At 36.2% G+C, this 25,098-nt stretch overlaps 1 protein-coding gene across 1 annotated transcript; it reads right to left on the reverse strand.

The window, feature by feature from the left end:
- Positions 1 to 428: 428 nt before the first annotated feature.
- GPR174 (G protein-coupled receptor 174) lies at positions 429 to 2,034 on the reverse strand. Its single transcript, XM_025373507.1, has one exon. It carries the CDS (start codon positions 2,002 to 2,004, stop codon positions 1,003 to 1,005), a length of 1,002 nt encoding a protein of 333 aa, XP_025229292.1. The 5' UTR covers positions 2,005 to 2,034; the 3' UTR covers positions 429 to 1,002.
- Between the last annotated feature and the right edge of the window lie 23,064 nt (positions 2,035 to 25,098).

The raw sequence follows: 25,098 nt of genomic DNA on the forward strand, positions 1-25,098 counted from the left end.
GCTTCATCTTTTCATTCTGACCTAGGTTTAATGATTCGTTAGTGCACTACTTCTTCCATAGGCTCAGAAAGTGCAGGAACCTGTCAACATTACCTCAATGTATCTCTAGAAGCATGATTAAAAACTTCCTCTACTAGGCAGGTCCATACATCTCCAGAAATGTTCTTTAGAAAAAGTGTAAGAGAGCCAGAACTGTGATTGTCACCTTTCTGCTTTCTCCTGGGCTTAGAGGCCATTTGAGTCACCTTGTGTGGACTTTGACAAACTACCTGTCCTAGGTAGATGCAACACGGCATCTTTTATAGTCACAGAGGGTTATCATAGGTAAATATGTATATTGTTCTTAGTTTAAATATGCCAGAGGCCTGAGTTCAGATTTTCATTCTGTGAACAGGTGTGACAAATAATGTTTCATGTTGACACAAAAATGAAGAAAATAGCTATTTTAGTCTTCAAACTCTGAAACGTAATCACACTTGAGAGATAAAAATGATCTTATGTTTACAACATTTTCTTTACACAGGGTAATGTATCATCCATCCCACTAAAATATAACCAAACATACGAAAATGGCATGTAAACTGTGATTACTAATATAAAAAGACACCTACATCTCCTCTGAATATAAAGACTCAGTATCTGCTGTAACAAAACTAAATGCTTATGGTGGCTCCAAGCTAATACTCTTTTTGTGCCTGAGGGTCACAGGTAAAAGTACTGACTAGAGTTGAGAGCATATGTTTGTAGGATGTCACAGAAATTTGATATTTTAAGATTTACAGACTTGATGAAAAATTACTACACGGATATGTCAACATCAATAATGGTGGATCATAATGCTCCACATAGGTCCTGCTTTGAAGAAGTGAATTCCCCACAGCAGTAAGATAGAGCAGAACTGAAAAGCTGTGTTTTTTTTGCGAGTTCTTCCCCGTGGCTTGGGTATTGCAGATATGTTCTGAGGTACTTGCATTTCAGGTCATATTCAGCTTGGTTTTTCTTTTAGCATAATTCAGTTGTCACAGTGGAAGCTGTATGGTTACTCACAAAGGATTTTGCATGGAGTTGAATGCTGTCATGCAAATCTTGTCTTGAAAGCCGTCTTCGGAACTCATTAGTGGAAAAGTAGTATATGACTGGGTCAAGACACGAATTCAGACTAGCAAGACACAATGCCACAGAATGAAATATTAGAATCACCCTTCTGGCTAGGCAGCTTTTAATTTCATTGGACTTCACCAGGAAATCTAAAGGAAAACTGAAATGATAAGGTGCAAAGCAAATTAGGAATACCCCCGCACAGGTTAGAATCATCTTCAAGGCTTTCTGTTTCTCTCCAAGATCTTGGGCCATGGGATATTTATCTTGCAGTGATAAAACCGTCTTCCAGGTACAATACAGGACAATCAGAAGCGGAGTTACAAACCCAATCAACTCGCCAATGGTCATCATAACAACGGACTGGGCCAGGTTGACATTCCTGGTAGGAAGATCCACAAAGCATTTGGTCCTATTGCCAGGGGTATCATCACTGGTTCTGAGGAGTGGGAAGAGTACACATGCAAGGCAGATGATCAGCCAGCCAGCAATGCTGATGTACAGGTCATATTTCTGTTTGCAGTCATGGAAGCGAAAGGGATACATGAGAAACCAAAATCGTCGCACACTGATGCAGACCAAGAAGTAGATGCTTGCATACATGTTGACATACTTCAGGTAGAAACAGAACATGCAGAGACCAGGCCCAAATGGCCAGTCATGATTCAAGTAGTAAAAGATCCTCAGTGGCAAGGAAAGAACTTGTAGTAAGTCAGCAATGGCTAAGTTTATCATAAATATCACAGCTCGTTTTGTTTCTTTCATATAACCATAGAATACCCACAGGGCTAATATATTCCCTATGAGACCTGGCACAAGAATGACAGTGTATGTCACTGCATAAATAAAGTAACGAAAATCTGTATTGTCTCCATCTGGCCCGGTACATGTGTAATTAGCAGGCATGATTCTCTCTAGAGAAACTATCTTTGCCTAATGGTGGTTCAAAACCTAAATTCACAATCAACTACTGTTCCTTCCAAAAGATTGCTTGCCAGTGGGTTGGAGATACCAAGTATAAAATAACCTTCCTTTTTTTACCACGTCAGCCTCAGTCTCTACATATTATTCGAGGATTTTTCAAAGAACTATCTGCATTTTTTATTTAGATTTCTCTAGAGTAACTACATGAAAGTCTAGTGTACAAGCACAGATGACAAGCTGTTACAATTTCCCTCTTGTTTATTTTAAGGCCCTCTGGGACATCATGAGAGCTGATTCTCTCCCATTTGGAAAAGGAATGTACCATATAGCAGTTCCTCAAATTCCTATATGATGATAGCCTTCTCTTTACAGGTGTCTGGCAGGCCGGTTTTCTTTTTTTGGCTCACATAGAAGAAAGGATTGCTTTAGTGCACAATGAGTCCGCCACTCTTCAGGGATGATTAACTTGGAAAGATCAGCTTTCTGGGACTTTTTCAGCTATATATCAAAATCTAAAAAGTAGGAAACAAAGGCAGAGCTGCAAGCAAAATAAAATAAGTCAATTATTTCCTGGCCCAGCTTTGAAAAAAAAGAAAAGCCTATGTTCAGAAAAATATTCTAGTTTGAATGAAAAATTCTTATGTAAGGGAAGGGTATATGGTGCAGTTTCTACAAGGCACTTTATAATCACAGAAAAATATAGCTTGAAAGAACATGAGAAGTAATCTAGCCCCTTGTTTTATATAAATATATATATAATTTATATAAATATAAATTAATTTATATTAGTAATATAAATCAAAATAAATGAACGAATGACACTTAGGAGCTTGTTACAAATTCAAAATCTCAGGCGTCACCCTGGACCTGATGCCTCAAGATCTGTGTTTTAACAATGAACTCAGATGATTCTTCTGCGTGTTAACATTTGAGAAACTATGATTTGGATTACTGCTTTACTAACCTTACTGATTATCTGAATCATCTGGGGAAGGTTAAAAAATAAAATAAAAGCTTCTGGGTGTTTCCTCCAGAGATTCTGATTGAGTACTCGTGGGGTACAGTATGCCATTTGTATCTTTTCAAAGCTCTCCATTTGGTTTTGATATAGTGAGCCCAGCATTTGTCCTTGAACCATCATTTGATCAAAATCATTCCTATATGTCTAAAAATAAGTGGACAACCAGCTTCTCTTTAAATAATCCCATTTACTGGAGTCATTTAGTCACCTCTTAATTACCTGAGACAGCAGATGTAGCCCCAGAACAGAGAATCAAAATCCATAGAAAGTTGACTCAGTTGGGTCTATGACCCTTGTTCTGAGGTAAATAAATTTTAGCTTAGGTGACTGGATAGTTGCCTCAAGGCTACTGAAATCTAGGAGGACTTAACTAACTTTAAAGATATGTGTGGGAAGAACAAAAATGAAATGGGAATTATGAAACATCCTGCTTTGAATGATCAAATCCATGTGGTTTGAAGTGTGCTTCATTGAGCCCCCGAACAAATTATTATTGTTATTTTACTTCAATTTCATGGTAAGTGAAACAGCACATTTTGTTTACATTTTAGGTTGTGAAGCCCTGTCCAGAAACCATCCCATCACAGGTAACAAGCAACCACTTGCTCAAAATTCAACTATATATTACAGTCTGGTTAGGTGCACACTTTATTAAGCCCAGAAAAAGCAGACCTAGTGTGCTGCAAGTGACTGCAAATGATGTGAAACTGAATAGCTCTGTGCACGTATATCAGAGGAAATTGTACCATTATGACACATGAGTAATCACAAGTTCTGGACAGAAGAGAACAGAACAATTTCCTCCTAATTCTGATCAGCACACAGGCAAATCTCAGGGCTTCATTTTTATTTTTGAAAATCTTCAAAGTAATAAAATGCTTTGAAAAGTATTTGCCTAGTTAGTTCTCCTAGGAAATTCACCAGTTTTGCCCTACTGAGTATTCTATCACTTTTTTAAAAAAATCAGTTTTAAAGAGAGGTGCTCCTGGATGTCACTTCAAACCAGGCTCCCAATTTATCTTAGCTTCAACATCTACAAGTTCCCCCAGGTCAATTTCATGAAGAGAGGAAACACATATGTGTAGACAGACAATACAGTTATTGTGAACATTGCCTTTTTGCCAGGAAGTTATTTTACTTAGCTAAGTCTAAATTTCTCTGCTGAGATCTGAAAGCCATTTCCTCTTAATCAGACTGCATTCTGTGTCTCTGCTCTGAGAAGTACTCTTTTAATTACTTGGAGACAGCAAGAAGGTTGTCACTCAGCCTTACATCACCAGTCATATTGCCTTTTCTCATATATCTTAATTTGTGATCATTTCATATTCTGGAGAATAGGGATACCAACTGGTATTGAGGACCCCACAGGCTATTCAACCTGTACGAAAATTAACAAGACCTTTAGCTACTATTCGCTTCCCTGCCCCTACCATCCATTGGGAAAAAAAAAAAAAAAAAGTTAGGCTGTGTATTCTTACACTGCTTTTACCTCTCAGGGTCTATTTTTATTCTTCCCCTTTTACTTAGGCAGGGTTTTTCAACATTTGGCACCTAGGCTAACTGGAGTGCTTATTAAAGATGTGCATTCCCAGATGGATGACTGAATCTTATTTGTCAAAGAGTAGAGCCAAAGGATCTACATTTTAACAAGCGTCACAGATAACCAAATTGGACAGCCTTAAAATCCGAGAATCTTCATTGAGTGATAAAGTGCAATACCAAAACCAGTTCAGTTATTTTGTTAAGCTACATAACCAAACTGAAGTTTTTGCGGGAATTCACTGTTTTCCAATCTTCATTGCCTGTGTTTTTGACTTTCTCTCTGCTTAAATTGCTCTATACCATCCTTACCTGTTGAAATCCTGTCTGTCCTCCAAGGCCACTATCTTAAAATGCTGCCTTCTTCATGAGACTTTTGTGATATCTTGCCTAGTTGTGATCATATCTACCTGTGAACTCCCAAAGCACTTTGTGTCAGAAATATGTCCCTTTCTTATTCATTCCACAAAATTGTGAACAGCTTGCCAGCAAAGACAGTGTTTTCATGACCATTATAATCTTTCACCTCCAAAGTGCACAGCTACTTTACATGTAGAAGAAACTCAATTAGATTCAACTAAATTTAGGTCTAAGTTTAGATCTAAACCAGAGCCTAATGTAATAAGAAAAACCCTTTGGGCCGGGCACAGTGGCTCACACCTGTAATCCCAGCACTTTGGGAGGCCGCATCTGGCGGATCACAGGATCAGGATAGAGACCATCCTGGCCAACGTGGTGAAACCCCGTCTCTACTAAAAATACAAAAATTAACTGGGTGTGGTGGCGCGTGCCTGTAATCCCAGCTACTTGGGACACTGAAGCAGGAGAATCGCTTGAACCCGGGAGGCAGAGATTTCAATGAGCTGAGATCTAGCCACTGCACTCCAGCCTGGCAACAGAGCGAGACTCATCTCAAAAAAAAAAAAGAAAGAAAGAAAGAAAGAAAGAAAGAAAGAAAGAAAGAAAGAAAGAAAGAAAGAAAGAAAGAAAGAAAGAAAGAAAGAAAGAAAGAAAGAAAGAAAGAGATCCCTTTAAGTCTATACATACTATGGTCTTTTGCAAACAATATTATACAGCCCCATTTTGTTGACTACTGTTTAACTTGTGATTCATAGTGGTTTGCAAACCTTGTTTATCTATACACGGTTAAAAGACTAGTGAAAATATTAAATCACTTATGATGGATACTATGAAACACTGAGCAGACAGTTTAGGATTACATGTAGCCAAATATCTGGCTGGCTATCAGTGTCTTCTGTTTTTAGTACTCCAGGTGTGTATACTCCAGCTCTTAAGAGACAAGTCACAATTTTACAAAGTTCCATTTTACACATTAAATTTCAAATATTTCCACTTAGTTGAAGTGATGAGAAGATCACAAGTTAATATGTTACAGTGGGAAAGCTGTATGTTTCCTGTTCTCCGTGCTGACAGGGCTGTGGGGATTTTCCTCCAGCTTTTCTGAATGTTCACCTTGTGTCTCAGAGAAAACATGAACATTTGGACAAGAAACAGGATTTTTAAAGGAAAGTTATGGGCTTCCAAGCTTACATAAAATAAACTAAGGTCCAAGATAATCAGATTCTTCTGGCCCCTTTCACTTTTTTGCAGTCCTCTTGTAATTTTCTCCTTGAGAGTGTGCCCTATCCACTATTCCACACAATTAATAGCCTGTGAAAAGGGAGGAGTAAACCAACCTTATGGGGTCTGGTAGAAAGACCAAGCATGGAATGGAAAATGAAACCAGTTATCAAGGTCTTACTCCAGGCTCTGGCCAGAATTGTTGGTATAGGTAGCTACCCCATATGGTGTGATTTTAAGGGACTGAAAATCCTTATTTTAAGAAGAAGGAGGGTAAACATTCTTTCCTACTTGGTTTGGGCCCAATTTCCTTTTTGCTTGAGGATAAGCCTTTTGTCCTAGAGAGTTTAGGCTGCAAATGCCAGACTCACACCTTTAAAGATGGGGCCCAGGAACTTAAACCTGGCAAGCTTTCCCTGGAAATGTCAGTGCTTCACACAAACTAAGAATTTCTGGAGCATGTACAATATATCCCAGTAGATCCCAGAGCTTTTGCATCCTTGGCCTCTGTGCTCAGTTACTATATCAGCTTTTTTTTTCTTTTTGTCTTAGTGCTTAGTTTTATTCCTCCACGTTTACTTGTTCTTTACTAATATTTGGGAGTCATTTTCTTCACAATATATTATCCAATATATTATTTTAAATTTCATTTTAGAGAACAAAAAAAAAATACAGAAGTCTCTAAGCAGACATTAGGGTTTTCAGAAACTTTTAGAAATAATCCTTATTAAAATGATTTAAAATTTTAAAATTTAAATATTAAAATACAAGTGACAAAAACGAATTGTTGGCCTCTCAGTAATTACTCTATAAAGTGCACACGGAGCTTTCAGAAAATACACACAAAAATATGCCCATGAAACATTTTGTGTATCAATAACTACACAATTAATTTAAAATACAGGTATCTCATTCTTACATTTTAAATGACAGACACTAGATTCTGTCCTTAGATTAAGTTTTGAGGAAGGTATGGATGAGAGGTGCAAAACATTGACCACTATTATTACAGATGATTGAAAATAAGCCTCCCTTAGTGGCACAGTTTTATCTTTTGCTAGACTTGTATTAATTTTCTGGATCTTGGTAGCATGTTTCCTCTGCTACTCCTACTAAACAGGATTATGGTTCATTGTTTCTCAATTTTCTACCATTTTTCCTATACTTTTGATTGAAAAATCAAAAAATTGATTTTTCCTATCATCAATTAGGCAAGACTTTGGAAGAATTCACTTCATCCCTCAATTCAGAAAATAAGCCTCCTTTGTCATTGAGCAGTAACGACATGCAAGGAACCAGTATTGTGGGCCTATATTTCTCCTTCCCGTGTCATAATCCTCCTGATTAGTAGAAACAAACCAAACATTTTGGCAACTTGTGGCTCTCAGAACTATCCTTCTGATTAGTAACACTGGAGTGTCATTAAAAATAAAGATGTCTGGAGTCTTTAAGTAATCTTCCATCAGTGATGACAACTCTATGTCTGGCACAAGCCACCTGGCTTTGGTGGAAGCAGAAGGTGACACATAATTTCTAATGCATCTCCTACATGGTCTTTTTCTTTTGTAAGCTACTACAGTTGAGAACAGAGCTATAATTGTAAAATTTTAGAGTAGTAGGAGGTACCCTGGAACTATCTCCAAAGGAAGGTATAGGGGTGTGGTGGGGGCGGGGAGAGATTCCTAGATTAACCTTAAAGACTTGTGGTAAATCTATTGTACCCATGATCCAAGTGCCCAGGTAATAACATATTCATTTGGAGCTCACTCTACTACAAGTCTATAATAAGGATGCTCCAAGTATGAAATATCAAAATCAAATAATAATGTAGGTCCTCATTAGAACTGTTGTCACATTTTTCTCAGATAGCATCATATATATTGATTGGAAGGGAGTGGTGAAAACCATTCATATGGGACTATTTCATATGACTCCCTCTGTTCTTCCCACAATAATCTTTTAGGTACTAGATTCACAAAGGCCCACACATTTTGCTCTCCTGTACGAGATGTATAAAGTGTCCTAAATGATAGCAGACTTCATCCCAAGTCTTGCCTGAGATCATGTGGGGCCTTAGAGCTTAATGTATGGACAATATTTGAATGGAATGGTATATATTTGTGTCCGCTGCACAATATTCTGTTACTAAATAAATTTTCAGTAATTTACATTATTTGCAATATTTGGTTCATTTTTGGAGACTCCTTATTTCATAGGATAAAAAGTAATACAATTTGATGTTGGGATCTAATGAAGGAGGACTGGCAGGTCAATGTTGTCTGCTTTTGTTTTTTGGCTTTAAAAACAGAAATATATTATCTCTTCTTTTCTTGTAGTCTACAGTTTTAGTTAAAAAGTATCTAGGAAACTGAGAAAAATCCCTTCTTCCCAATCTTTCCAGATGTTCTTGCAGAAAGACAATGGACCTCCATTCTGGATTAACTCAAAGGACACAGTGTTGTCTCCTACCTAAAAGTAATAGACTAGTAAATATCCTGCTGGCAAAAGTAAACTTTCTGTACCTTTTTAGCATAATATCAGTAACACTCAGCAGTATTTCAGAAGGCAAAAACAAATTCACGTTTTCTCTTTTTATAAAATTTTGACAAGAGCAATCGCCCTACTTACTTTTTAATACGTTAAATAGCAAGATTTTCTTATTTTAGACTGACATATTTCTGCAATTGCCTTTATCAGATACAGGTTGAACTATCTTATTAAGTTGTGTAAAATCTTTCAAGTGTCCACACTACAATGGCCTAAAAAATCTAACATTCTAAGCCTTGTTCTGCCTTATAGCCTGATTTATTATTACACCTTTTCAAATGCCCTAGGCTTCCACCATGCCACACTGTTCTAGCATACAGCATGTACCTCAATGTCTCTGTCTGACTGTCTGACTTTAACTTGAACATCCTTATTTTCCAGCTTCCCAGCAACACTTTATCACCTTGATGGGTGGGAAAATTTTGATTATCTAATAGGAGATATTTTGATTATCTAATTTCTTCCTATAAATCTTCCTTGAATCATTTACATTGGAATTGGCCCTTCTTCCTTTAAATTCCCATAGCATCTTGCATGTACCTGTGCCATAGCCTGATATGGTTCAATCTCTTTAATGATGTAGATAGTTGTCTACACAACCACTAGATTGTAACCTCTTTGAGAGTAGGAACACTGTCCTATTAATTTATGCATTCCTTGTAACAATTAGAATAGTTCTTTACTAAATGCCCATTAGTAGATCTTTAAGAAACACCTGTTAAACAGATACTACATCTGCATGTTTACAGAATCATTATTTTAAATTGTCCAGTTCTGTATCATCTTTGCAGTAGAGCACTTAAAGGCCATTCAAGTTATAAAATCTAAAGGCATATTTAGTAATTGTTAGCTATTGTTTTATTTAATGATATTGGCCACTGAAAAACATTTACATTTGAAAATCCCAAAGTCATTTTTTTAAAAACTTTTTTTTAAACTGATAATTGCATTCAGATTTTTTTTCTTTACACGCTTGTCTCTCCTCTCCTCTCAAGCTTATCTGCCGGGAAATTTGCTCTTCCTTACTGGTCACCTGCCAATGGATAAAAATAACTGCTTTGAACACTGCCCATTGAACTGATTAGGATTTCCTGCATGGTTTCCCCCAAATAATCACAATGTGTTCATTTAAGTGTTTGTGAAGCAAACTGAAATAACTTTAGTAACAAGCAAAATAAACCACCTCCTTTGCAGCAACAATGACCCCTCTAGCTTCACGTCCATTTAACCTTTAAAAAAATCTTCCAGCTAGAAAATTGCCATCTTTATCTGCAATCCATGAGCTAAGGCAGAGTACACAACTCAAAACACAGTTATTGCCTCATTTAAAAATCTCAACTCTTGTGGAGATACATTTATGCAGCCACATCGGATTGCAATCAAAGAAAGTAAAAACGAAAGCAAGTCAGTTAAAAAAAAAAAAAAAAGCATCGCCTCCTCTACACACACATGCACCAAAATGGAGTAGACCACACTTCTTTGTGGCAATGTAGTGCTATTTTTATTTTCCCTGTCATAGCTTGCTGCCTTCATATGGCAGGAAATGACAAGTCCCTGCCTACCATAGCTAAAGGACTTGGCAAGTACCCCCCAAAAAAGTTGAACAGACACTGGCCTCCAAAACCTGCAGTTTAGAAAAAATAATATTTTTAAAATTAAATGTACCTGCTGGTTTGCTCCCTTTTATTTGTGCCACGGGCTAATTGTTTATCCCCTACATCATTATTCACTCAGAGAATAAGGCTAGATTCCTGAACACCAGTGGCCCTATGGAATTAATTTGGGCTAGGGTGACTTTATATGTAAGTTAAGCATTGGCTTGCTATTTACTTACATCTAACTTCCTTCCCTTAAATATATGGTGTGAAAATCTAAACAGAGAAAGTATTTCTAAACCATAACTTAGGACCATAAATAAAATAATTGTTAATGATGTTATTTGCAATATTTGGTTGCTTTTTAATGATTTTATTTCATTAGAGTGAAAACTAAGCAACTAGCCAATTCTTGAAATTGATTTAAATCAAGTTCAATGTATTTTTTGCCTGTTTCTTTTGTAAAATTTAAACAAGTTTTAGGGGAATGATGTTTACCTCTAAGCTATGGCAAAGAGCCTGAGTTCAGATGTCCCTTTGGCGTACCTAACAACATGAGTATTTGTCAGGTGCAAAGAGATTAGAAACATAACTCTTACGTTCAGAAACCCAATTGTTTGTTTCAGTGATTGTATCAGTAACAGTTTAATTACAAATATGCACTTACTGGTTATTTTTATTTTAAAATAACCATCAAGTGGTTATATACTTTCATCATTTGTTCTGTGATAGGCCTCTAGTCTACTTACCTACTTAGCTATCTATCTGTCATTTAGACAAGCTTTTCCAGATAGGATCAAGGAAGGTTAAAACAAATAGCTAGCAATCTTAAGTGGAAATTTATCTAAAACTGGGACACTTCTATTTCCCTGCCCTTCCCAACATTAGGAACATCAGTGATAACACCAATAGCTCAATGTTTCAACTCTGAAGTATTCTTTAATTCCTTCCTTCTCTCTTCAATGCCTTCTATTTAGACTTCTACTGAGTTTGTCTGACCTTCTCCGTAATATTAGTCTGATTTAACTTGTGCTTTGCCTATTTTCTTGCTCTACTTACCTGAATTATTTAACTCTCAAAACCTCTGTAGGTATGCTATCATCACATTCTATATACCACACCAAGGTATACATCTTCATGAAATCTCTTTTGCCTGAGAGGATGAGTAGTAATCTTCATTTGGAACCTCTAAATCTGAGAAAAGTTACCCAAGAAACACATCCTACACACCACACACAGTTAGTACCTTCTATACTTCATAAGTGAGTTCAAACTTTTAGGACATGGGATTCCCCACAGTGATAATGTTTTCTTTAAATAATAAATTTTTAAAAAATCAGGAATCCAAATGAGTTTGTCTCTCCAAACCTGTCACTGTGAAGGTCTATATGCGTATTTCAATTTTTGGAATTCTCTTTTAGAATTACACTCAGAACATGCATCATATTCTTTAGAATAATTTTACGGGTGACAAATCTTTGATTTTTAAGGGTAGGTAAATTATTGGGAAACAATCAAAAGCCATTAATAGCCAGTCTGAACAGTGAAGTTAGAGATCAAGTAGAAAAAATGTCATTTTTATTCAAAAGCATGACATGACGACATTGTTTAAAGACTCATTTTTTCTTGATTAGATCAAACTAATTCCAAAGACAATTTCAAAGAGTATGAGAATATTTGGTGAAATACAGCATCATTAAGATAAGCATACAGCCTTGTGAAGTCACCTTCAAAATGATGACATTTATTTGAAAGTATAAGTTGTGGTCTTTACTTAAATTAGTCATAGACTGAGAATGAGAAGTCTTGAATTCTTATTCTACCTCTGCAATTGAATGCCTGTGTGACACTGAGAGAGTAACTTAATTTCTGTGGGTCCCCATTTCTTCTCTAAAATAAGCATGTTAAACCGACAACTTTTAAAGGGAATTTTAGCTCTAATATTTTGTCATTTTACTTCTGGGTTTTAAATAGCCTTGGTTCTCCATGCCATATACATTTATTCATATGTATGGGTATATAATATTATATAATATCCAAATATTTGATAAATAATAAGGCATGATTTACAGTAGGCAAGAAGAGCATGGACTCTGGAGCCAGTCTTACTGGATTCAAACCTTGTCTCTGCCACTTCTTAGTTGTGAGGCTTTGGGCAGGTTATTTAAATATTTCTGTGCCTCAGTTGCCTCATCTGTTAAGTGAGATGATAATAGTACCTACCTCTATGAATATTTAATGAGTTAATATTTATAAAGCTCTATAGTATTATATAAATATATAAAGTAAACAAATTCTTAGCATTTTATGCAGTGGAAGATAACTGTGTGCATACACAAATGTTGTGGCCAAAGGTTGAATGCTATCTAAGGTATCTAGGAAAAAATAATTTAATAAATTTTCATGAATATCTTTATACATCTATGAATAAATGTTTTGCTGTTTTGTTTTGTTTTGTTTTTTGTTTGGTAGTAGTAGTGGTTGGGTCTCTCTCTTTTACTCTCCCTTTCTGTAACTAGACTTCATACCTTGACTAGGGATTTTCATGTCTATTAATAAATGGAAATGCACTTGAATTTCCCCCAGTTAATTTGAATTTTGTATCATAACAGGATTGCAAAGATGAACCGGCAATTTCTCCTGTTAATACCTCCAACAGAGGTATAGTACTTCATTTTAGCCAATAGATTATTACTTTTTCCTATGTTTAATCTTTAAACATTTTTCTGGGTACATAGTAGGCATACATATTTGTGGGATACATGAGATATTTTGATACAGGTATGCAATATGAAATAAGCACATCATGGAGAATGGAGTTTTCATCCCCTTGAGCACTTATCCTTGGAGTTACAAACAATCTAGTTGCAGTCTTTACATTACTTTATAATGTACAATTGATCATAGTCACCCTGCTGTGCTATCAAATAGTAGGTCTTATTCACCCTAACTTTTTCTTTTTTTTGTACTCATTAACTTTTAACAATAGAAATATGCCACTGTCGGCTGGGAGCAGTGGCTCACGCCTGTAATCTCAGCACTTGGGGAGTCTGAGGTGGGCGGATCACGAGGTCAAGAGATCGAGACCATCCTGGCCAACATGGTGAAACCCCATCTCTACTTAAAATACAAAAATTAGCTGGGCGTGGTGGCACATGCCTGTAGTCCCAGCTACTCAGGAAGCTGAGGCAGGAGAATCGTTTGAATCCAGAAGGTGGAGGTTGCAGTGAGCCGAGATTGTGCCACTGCACTCCAGCCTGGCCAGCCTGGCAACAGAGCAAGACTCTGTCTCAGAAAAAAAAAAAAAAAAAAAAAAGAAACGAAATATGTCACTGTCTGTGTAGGCTACCCTACCTAACATGAATCACTAATATATTAATATATGAATGTTACAAACAATATGCTTCAGACAGGTGCCTACTTTTTTATCCCTGTCTCACTGAGCTTTCAACTGTACTCATCCTGATTACATCAGGGGAAAGGGCTCAATTGGTCTTGAACAGAGGTTCATTTCCCTTTCATGAGAAAGTCTCACTAGAAAGAAGTAATGGGGTGGCCTAAACGAAAAAACAAAAAAAAGAAAAAAAAAAAAAGAAAAGGAAAAAAATGGGGCCGCTTTAATTTGGGTTCCAGATACCCATAAACCCATATATTAGTTTGGTGCAAAAGTAATTGCGATTTTTGCCGTTACCTGTATTAACTGCAAAAACCACAATTATTTTTACATCAAACTAATATTAAATACTTGTATAAATCATGAAGGGGATATGTGCACTACAGGAGTTTTATTAGCTGTTAGAACTCTTACCTCCTGGTTTGAACTATAACATAATGCTACAATGATTGGGGTGTTTTTTCCCCCATGTTTAGGTGAACTGTACAGTCATTTGTTCATGATTTTTCAAACTAGGCTCAAGCATTAGACATGTTCCTTTACAATGATTAGATATAAAGGTTTGTGCTTGGGCAATACACTTCTTCTAAAAAGAGATTCCAGACAAAGAACTAAAAAGCAAACAGCATAAACACTTGCTGCTCTGAAATCTGCATCTTCCAAATCTGCCCCTAACCTAATACTTACCAATCAATGAATAGAAATTTGCCAAACATTCAAGTGATTCACCTATGGCTACTGTAATTTTTCTTGTCCACAAACAGCATCAGCTTTCTCAACATACACACATATTATAATATTGTATGCATGTAGAGTGGCCAGTGTGTGCTGAGTGAGATTATATTATATAAGTTTAACATTGAAAGCATGTATTTAATCTGTGCATAGACTTACTTTCAAAATGGGAATAAACACTGTGTACCCTAGTTTCCCAAATCACCTTTTGAAGCTAAAAAGTAGGTCAAACAGCCCATAAAAATCAGCGCCAGGACTAGTGTTAGATGAGTGAGGCACTTTCCTTGGACACAAAATTTAAGGGGTTGAAAAACAACTCAGTAATGAAGAGAAATAGTATTTCAATGCAGTATTTTTTAAATTGAAATGGATAGAAATATTCACAGTAAACAAAATGTCAAGATAGTAAATAAAGACAGGATCAGTATGACTGAGTATTTTTTCTTTGTCTCAGGCAAAAAAGACTCAGCAGAGCACTATTGAAAAGAATGCCACATTTTATCAAATACTTCAGAAACTACAGCTTTTCATGTTCTGTAAGAGTGTACATCTTGATTGCTAGAACCAGGATATTGCCTGGTAATGGTAATCTATCAAGTAGACCAGCAAATGTGCAACATGTGGCTAGCAAAGGCTCTAATTATCTGTCCAGGACCCACAGGGTAAAACAGTATTATTTTAGGAAAGATGCCGAAATAGAAGTCAAGATCACATTTGACTACCTGCTGTTTCCTTCGGTGCTGATGGAACTTCTTAATCAGAGCAATAGGGTCTCCTGACGAAGCATTGGAGAATCTGGCTCGATTAATTCATTCATGCCTTAAAAGACATAGAAAAGCAATGGTCAGGTGCAGCATGGAGAAGACGCTCAGAGAGGGCTGGGAAATTTCAGCAAGTGGATGCTAAGATCTCAAAAATCAATTACCACAGGAAAAGGAGAGTATATTGAGTTACACTTAGTCATTAGTGGTAGTGAAGTAGAGTGAGTGAGAATCCCTTTAGCAGTTGGCATCTCTTTTTGACATGGCAGCTTTTGGAAAGAGTGAGCGAAGGTAGGAATGTCGGTGGAAGGGTTCATGTGTCACTTCCTGGTCACAAGGAGCCCTTAACTATGGTGAACTATGTTAGAAAAATCGCACAGCCTCTTGTTAAACTCATAATAAAGTTGAAGTGTAAAAGCTGTCTTTTTCTCAGTTAGTGATCTTTTCTAAATAGTTGGCATGACCACAACTGTTTCATTGATTATTAAGTACATGTGGAGGGAGATCCAGCTGGCCAGTGGTTGTCAGCACAGCTGATGCTAGGAGACAAATTAATTTCTACACAAAGCTGTCTTACATGTACCCTTAAAATGCTTGTAGATAGTTTCTTGTGTACAGTGATTTAGGGACACCAAAAACCATACCCCAGCTTCCTCTGCTCTGCTTTACCTAATGATCACTTGCTGAAGCTTGTCATCTTGCCAGAAATGTCCCATTATAGATTCAATCCTTTAAGAAATTATGTGTCCAGAAATCTACTGATAAAGTGAAAATACTACAAGAAGGGATTATGTATTAGACTATTAACTGTAATCAATCAGCTAAGCTAGATTTTCCTTTAGAAAGTGGAAGAAATGAAATACAAAGAATACATTTTACTTGGTAGAATGAATTAAAGGAACATAGAGTGGGACAGTTTTATGTGGGTGACATAGTAGGATTACTTGAGATGCCAGATCATAAGGGTTAGCAAAGGATCTTGCAAAGGGAAGGAGAAGAAGAAGGCAGGAAAGACAGAGGGAAGGCATCCAATGCAATATTTTCCACCTACACAAATTTGCTTCAAGTTAATCCTTTTAACATGATGATTTTTATTTAGAATGATAACTTTTGAAGGAATCCTTTGAAAGAGACTTGCGTTCTAATGCCAGCTTCATTTGAGTAATCTTCAACCAGTCGTTCTGTTTTTCTCTCTCTCTCTTTCTGTTTCTTCCTCATGTAAAATGAACAAAATAATAATGCCTACTCCTGGGGAACATTGTTAAGATTACAAGAGATATCATAAGTAAAAACCAATAAGTCCGGGTTTGGCACATAACAAGTGCTCAATAAATACTACGTATCCTTTTCTTCTTTCCTCTAGCACCTAGTAAGTAGAGTACTAGACACATTAAAACACCTTAATAAATCTTTTTTAATAGAGGAGGAAAAAATAGTGATCAGGATTTAACACACAGTAAAGTTAATTTTAAATTATTTTTGTCTTTGAGAGAGGGTAACAGAGTGGGAGACACAGACCAAGTAGAAGATGGGAAACCAAAAGGCAGGTCCAGAGGCCCAAGAATCCAAAGCAGCTTATCATGGGGACTAGGAAAGAAAACCTAGGCCGTAAGTTAAAGTGACAAAGTTATATTCCTTGCTGATAGTTTGTTGTTTGTGAAGACAGAACCAGAACAGCTCAAGCACCACTTTAGTGTGTCAGATATTTGAGATCAAACTAGAGTAATAGTCTGCAGGGACAGAGTTTAGTGACTGAGCAGGATCACAGATTAATCATAAACACCAGACAAACGTAGCTGGCTAGAAGCAGATTTTATTGAAATAGCGAATATTCTTAGGTACTTTTTAATTTTTAATCATTTGATTTGTTATACTTTATGAACAGGAGTCAGTTAAGATATCAAAGAATGGATTTTGTTTTAGAGAGTCACTTCATTATTTTTTTTCCAGGATAGCCATATACTTTAAAACTAATCTGCTTTACTTGCAAGCTTTTACAAATCCCAAGATAGGTGATTTAGGCTGAGAGAAACAGGGTGTATGGAAAAGAGCACTAATCAGAGACATATGACACCTACCTTTTAGTCTTGATCTTATCACTAATTAGTGGTATGACCTTGGGAATGTCCCTTCTATCTCTTGATCTCGGTATTTCATCTGTGGAATGAGGGAGCTACTAGATTATCCCTAAGGTTACTTTGCACTTTTATAGTCTAAGTCTAGTAGAAAGGTTGATTAGACAGATGGACCCAATTCTTGATAAATATTGGGGAAGATGCAAAGAAACCCTGTGTTCTTCCTCCCCAGTGCATTATCCTTCAGGCCTGACTGAATCATCACACCACAACTTTAACTGCCTGGGCTCTATATCCAATCCAAGACCCATAGTCGTAAGCAGGCTTTTCTAGTTGGCACAGATTTGTTCCTCTCACGGACTACTTCCCATCAAAATATCCCTTATAGCCAGTGTTTCTACTTTTATGCTTAAAACTATTGAGATGTGATAAGTGGATTTAAGCTAATACATTAATGAGACAGAACTAGAAAATAGTATCCAGGACATTCACAGGGAGTGTGTAGGAATTTTCCTAGCAGCCTTTCTTAAATAAAAACATAGGTACCATTGCAGTTCTAGACCAAATGGAGCACAGTAGCATGAAAGGAGAGTAGGGGAGAGGTTATAGTCAGCTTGAATCCCTCATATCATACACTGGAGCCTTTTCAACAGCCTATATATGGAGTAATTAAACAAGTTCAGTCAGTGCATATTTAATGAGCACCTTGGGTAGCATGTCGTATCCATTGATAAGTTCAATGGTGATGTAGATAACGATTAATGAGCCTTATAATATTTTCTCATTTTCTGGAAGAACTGATTCAGCATTTTAAATAAAAATTAGACTTTATTAATCTTGATTAAACCTTCACTAATTTTGTATTAAGTTCTATGAATGCTCTGCTTTATACAAACAAGGCAGCTGAGGCCCAAAGAAAGTAAAACTCATCCTGAGTTATATAACAACTTAATGGCACAATCAGAACTAGAACCTAAGTTATAATTCAAAAGGCTTTTGTTCATTTCCTCACATCACACTTCCTCCCTACTACACATTCTATACTATGTGTGTAGCTATTTCTCTTTCCTTCATATGGTCAGACTATCTAAATGTAACCTTTATGTTGTTAAAGACTGTCAATTTTTTACGTCAAATACCAGTGTACAAATCACCAGCAACAAGTGTCCCTTTGTTTTTTTTCTACAATGGTATAGAAACCAATATTCTTAACTGTATGCAGAAGAAACCACAACCTATTCCTGTCCGTTCCCCATCTCTCTCTCTCTAATTCTACCTTACCCCATGCAGAAACAAAGATATTCTCTTTACATTGAGTTCATTCATTTCTGTTGGCATTCAAGACTGGAAGAAAGTGACTAAAATAAGACAAATGTTATTTTTACTCTTTGGCCCATTTCCTGCTGCTGCAGTTTGCTAAACTATCAAGCTAGGACAAAATAATGGAGTGATGAGATGAACAATACCTTGCTGTAAATCAAGTAATCATGCTATATATCGCAGAAGATAACAAGAAATGAGACATGGCCCCCACCCTGGAAAATCTGGCAGAAGTGACACAACAGAAAAAAAGAGAGATGTGTAAAATCAATTGCTAGATTGGGCAGGTCAAATGTTAAGCTTGTAGAAAGCTGCCATATATTTAGAGTAGAAACATACAACATACCTTAAAGTGGTTGGACTATTCCATACAGCATTTCTAAAAACAGCAATTCACTCATCCATAAAAGTTATGCCTCTATTTCTCATTTATTCAGCTGCAAGCCTTAGAACTATTTTGCTCCTCATAAGCACTTCAATCTGCAAGCTTAACCAGGCATAATGCTGACATGTGCAAAGGGAAATTTGTCAGGTGAAAGGCAAGTACAACTCAATGTTCCTAGAGTGATTTCAATCCATTAGCACAAGGTATTTTGCAAATTGCACAGAGGAGCTCTGGCAAAAGAAATACAAAGTCCCTGTTCAGTATCTACATGGTGATCCATACCCTTAAGAGAGAAGTGTCCTCAATTATACCATTTTCTCAGATAGAGAAACTGAAAAATGAGGGAGCTTAGTGCCTTGTTCAGGATATACCTCTAATCAGTCCCAAAGGAGCATGAGTTCAAGCTTGTGATTGGTGCCTGCTGAAAGCATAATTTAGAAGAGAGTTTAGAAATTGATGTCCCAAGGTTCTTCCTCTATTTCCTCTTGGATAGGGAGCACAGACAGAGGAGGCGAGTGTGTAGAGAGGAAGAGAATATGTTGGGAAATAATTAGCATTATCAGGAGACAGACAAGCCTAAAACTTTGTTATTGTGTTTTTGTTCTTTTAACTCAAGATTTGATAACTCACTGGATCAGATGGTTACCACACTGAGCTCCTAAACTTAAGTATGCGATTAGATTCCAGTTAATTCTCTCTGTAACACAGACACAGAGTATGCTCTGAAACAAGAACAGGTGTCGTATAACTCCAAGTCCTTGATCGTAAGGAAAAAGCTTACTCACAAATATAAAAATAGTTCTATCCTCTTTCTGATGGTTGATGTGTAAACTTGATTTGCATATGAAGGATCCCATGTTTTCCCCCAAATTCGAATTCCTTATAGCCAATATAGAATGCACTAGGAAGCCAGCAAACAAGTAAACACATAAATTAATCTATTGCTGCAGAACTGTTTAGGAGAGCCTCTGTGTACAATTTTTTGAGCCCTTTCCTTTTGTTGATACTAACTTGCATCTAAAACCACACATTGTGTTCTAATTTCTAACACAGGCTTATATCTGGAGTTCAGAACCTTTGCTCTTAAACCTTAGCATGCCATAAATTAGATTACACAGAATAAAGCAAAAATTCTAATATGATTTTCTTTTTCCATTATGTCAGCTTAAGTGTAGATGAATGGTGATTCTGTTTAAGGCAAAAAGTTCCATGAAGTCACCACCTTCTTCCTAAATCTCTTTTGTATAATCAGAATTAATTTGTGTTAGCTTATCCTCCTCAAGTAAGTAAGTTATAAGAGGCAGTGGTTATATCTCGTAAAAATAGAAAACACATCATAAAGAATGGTTGAAGACAAATAAAACATTTAATTTTTGCTTTTTACAATTCTCAATTTTATTCATTTCATTCCCTATTCCCTGCCTCCTTTTCCTTGTTCACCTAGCCTAAATTCAATAAAATGACAGCCTGTTTTGAAATGAGTACATCCTGAATTCTTCTATTACCACCTCTCTTGATTCTCAAGTGGAAAGGGACAAGATAGTGAGTTATAGCTTTATCATATAGAGACAGCATAATATAAAGAAAGAGCTTTGACAATCAACAGAATTGGGTTTGAAACTCAACCAAGATAGGTATGTTTATCGCATAGATTGTGGTGGTGGTTTCCCAGGTATATATTTATCTCCAAACTTACCAAGTTATATATATTAAATATACACAACTTTTTATATGCTAATCATACCTCAATAAAGTGGTGTTGAAAAAACAGTTGTGTATCATTGGACAAGTTATGTAATTTCTTGAACATTAGTTTCTTAATCTTTAAAATGGAGAAAATAAATATAGTTGTTGTCAAAATGATATAAGGCATCTTGCCCAATGCTTAGCATATCATAAGTGTACAATTTTAAAAATATATATTACTTTTGATGATAGGACACTAAAAATAAAAGAGCCAGTAGTAGATAAGCTCAAAAAACCTGCTAAATCTTAGTTTCTGAGTAGCTGCTTAGATATTTTATAGCTTTTTCTAGAGTTATTACTAAAAATATACCTGATTTAGAATAGAGTATAAGCTCTACAGGAAAAAAAATCTGTATCAAGGATGGTTTGAATCTGATGCTGACCCTTAGTTCATGATGAGACTTTGGACCTGCCTTGAAACTCATGTATGGAGCTGTGAGAAGGCTCTGGGAACACATACATGTACGTCCAAAATCCAATATCATATTTGAAAACTATTATTGTCCCTTTGCTAAAGAAACTAGACTGAACTCCCAGAGATACGGGAATAGAAAAAGGCCAAAGACTCAGAATTCCCCATGAAGAAAATAAAGTCATTACGCTTATGAGTGAGACTGAGCAAACCAAACCTAATTTTCATTCTACAATAAATTATTACAATCTAAATGTAATTCCTCACTCAGGAAAGGGTTGTATGAAATTAAATTTTTATTTTTAAAACAAATTTTTAGATACGAAACCAAATCAATTCTTTTTAATTAATGTGCTGAAATTTTGCAGGAAAATATAAAGAACTGATCACCACTTCTTAGAAGTATTTCATATTATTTGACCCAATATGACAAGTGGGTTAAAGCATGCAAATGTTAAATAGATTAAATTTAAAATTTTCAAAGCAACATCATACAGTCTTTAGAGGGTCTATATTTGGGTGATTTACTATCGATTTTCATTTCTATTGTGTGTCCAAAATTTTTCCAATGAGTGTCTAAGTGTGTCACTAAATGAAAATTATGAAGAGAAGATTGCATCTCTATGTATTGTGTTCAAGAAGCCCATACAACAGAGGTTCCACAGCATTTGAGGAGGAGCCAGCCTGATTAACCACCATGCCCATATTCTTCAGATACTGATTTAGCCTATAGTTTTACTCTGGCCATTAATGTTTGGCCCAAGTACCAGTCAAGGAATAACTTATAACCTGGGGTGATCAACTTTAATAATTTTTCTCTATTGGACTATGTCACAGATATTTTCAAATTTAATGATTCCCAGAGATCAGTTGGTTTTAAAGTTTCTGAGTAAATTTTCCCCTGGAAAAGACCCAAACAGACACAAAGATAATATTTCTTAATGTAAAATTCTTAAAACTGTAACTTAGAACTAAAGCAGTCGTTAACAAGTAATTATACATCAAATATAATCCAGGTTATAGTCTCTATTCTGAAAAACAGCCCTTTTCTCTCCGCAGGTTACAGAATGCCCTCATAGGGTTTACTTAACCAAACTTCCTGGAAAAAAAAAAAAAAAACTGAGGGAGGTTTAATCTATTCTCTATAATCAAAAAAGCCTTTCAGCAAGATGTCAGAGCAAAATTGGGTATCCCCAAATCCAATATATGATCACTCACTCAGGATAACTTGGGCCACAAATCTGCCTTCCCTAAATAAACCGAATGGATTATCTAGACCAACCAGTTTACAGTCTAGTCTGTTACATTCATACTCTGCTTCAGCTAAGTAGAATTTTTTTTTTAACCCTAATAAACTTTTAAAAGTCATAGCATTTCAGAGAGAAAGGTATTACTATACCAGATGTCTTCATATGCACTGTGACTGCTTTTGATACAAAACTCTATTTCTACGGTCAGTAGTTCTTCTTCAGAGAGACTAATGCTAGGTCAAATCACTGAACTTTCTTTTGTTAAATTGAGTTAGTTTTATGAAGTATTACAAAATCAGAACTACGTAGTTTTAGCCCTAACTTTCTTAGAAGAGAGAGAAGTTAGCAGGTAATTTATAATTAGAAGGTATAAACATAAAGGGGGAAAAAAGGTAAAAATAAAAACAGATCCCAATAAAAACTGGACCAAAGAACACAGAAGCAGAATGCTATTGTCATAAGGATGTGGGAAAAAAAAGTTAAAGAAATATTTCTTTAGAAAATTAAAGGAGTAAGTCCTTCAGTATGAAAATTAATAGGGGCCATGAAACTATAGATTAAAATAAAATGCAAATTTAAAAAAATAGACTCTGTGGGCTTTTTCGTCTCAGAATATATTTTGCTTATAATATTTAACTGTAAAAACGTATCTGAGAAATAATAAATCAGTCTATCTTCTACATGTTATTCATTTTTCAGCACACCATTTGGCCTGACACTTCAAATAGAGTAGACACCTAAAATAACACACTTTTAGTTTTAAAGAAGAAGTAACTTGTAGGTCATCAGCATTACCTAAAATAGATTAAATACTTTGAACAGTAAAGGATTTCATCACTGTCGTCCTTTACTTAAGTTGTTAGAATTATTTTATCATACAGAAATACGTCACTGGGGCCAAGTGCAGGGGCTCATACTTGTAACCCCAGAACTTTGGGAGGCCAAGATTGGGAGATTGCTCAAGGCCAGGAGTTCCAGACAACTCAAAACCCTGTCTCCACAAAGAAAGTACAAAAAGTAGCCTTGCATGGTGGTGCATATCTATAGTCCCAGCTCTTTGGGAGGCTGAGGTAGGAGTCATCTGAGCCCGAGGGGATCAAGTCTGCAGTGAGCTGTGATCACGCCACTGCATTTCAGCCAAGGTAGTAGGGTGAAACCCTGTCTCAAAAAAAAGTCATTTATTTATAAGAAATATCTGGTAACATGTGATTGACTTATAAGAAATACTTGAATCTCATCTGCCAAGTAAAGCTGAAAAAATTTTTAGCTAAATAATAATAACAATATTAAAGCCTTTCATCATTGCTGAGAATGTAGATAAAATCTTATTTTCTGCCCTAAGTAGCGTGACATTTTGTAAAAGCTTTTTAAAGAAACAAATATTATGTCAGGAAGTAGGAAAGGCGTTGATGGGCATTTTTGACTTGGTGAGACATTTGCATATATTTTAGGTTTCCAGTGAGGTAGTATTTATGCTATCCAAGACACAACTGAGTCTGAATTGGCAACCCTGGCTCCCACGGTGGGAACAAGTCACGCTTTTGCATGACCCACATAATTGAACCTGATAATGGTTAAATTTTAGTTTCCTCACTAGATAACTAAATTTAGTGAACTTCTTGACCCATAACCAAGTTTCCAGAGTCTATACAGACTTGATTTTGGCTAATATCTTGCATATCTGATTATTTGTCAGGAGCTCTGTCTGCATCTTGATCTCTGGCTGCTGCTAATGCAGCTGTTGCTGCAAAGTAAAGTGATGCCTCTGGAACACACTCTTTGTTAATCTTTCCAAGACTACACCAGAAGAACCCACTTTAATTTTCAGATCTCAGATAGCCCTTTGTTATATGACAAACATTAGTAATATTCAAGCCACTAATTACTGCATTCCTTTTCAGGATTCACATACTATAACATACTGTATGTATTTATCTTCCTCATGCTCTCACCTTAGTTGATCAACCGTATGTGCCTGTTTCTGTCAGACAAGATACCCTAAAATCTTCACTCCTTTCTCAAATCTGGAATCTCCTACACCTCAGGACCTCCTGGATACTCTCTCTTGTCTAATGAACTGGCTGCATTGTTGCTCTGACACTCAATACAGCACATACACTTCTAGTATATGGCCAGGTCTTTCTTAATCTTGTATTACAGCATCTAGCATCAATTTGCACTTTGATTTTTGTTTGTTTGTTTTTGTTTTGTTTTGTTTTGTTTTGTTTTCTATGAGCACAGTAGGAAAAACTCTTTCCTATTATTGGAAGGAAACAGTGGTAAAGCCCAGCAACTCAAGGTCTGTTACAATATTAGGGCCTTTGGGGGAAACCTGAAGTGTGCCTGATATTGAGAGATTCTTGAATGCTCTCAAAATGAAATCTTTTAATATTTCCCAATGAATAATGCATGTCTCTTAATCCATAAACCTTGATAGTCAGCAAGGAGAAATGAACAGAGCACTGGACAAGGTATGAAGAGACCTGGATTCTACCTTTGTCTCTGTCACAGACACACAGTGGTACTTGACCCAGTCACTTCACCTCTATGAGTCTCATTTTTTCCAGCTGTACAATGTACACTATAAACCTACTTTAATTCCCGAAGCATAAAAGTCTCAGATGTTTGCCATTGCTCTGAAAGTGACCAGAGCTGAATCTGTTTCTGACAATTTCTTATTCTCTGACTAGGGATCTGGAGACTGATTCTTGAGAC

This window comes from Theropithecus gelada, chromosome X, assembly GCF_003255815.1.
Source record: "Theropithecus gelada isolate Dixy chromosome X, Tgel_1.0, whole genome shotgun sequence".
Taxonomy (NCBI): domain Eukaryota; kingdom Metazoa; phylum Chordata; class Mammalia; order Primates; family Cercopithecidae; genus Theropithecus; species Theropithecus gelada.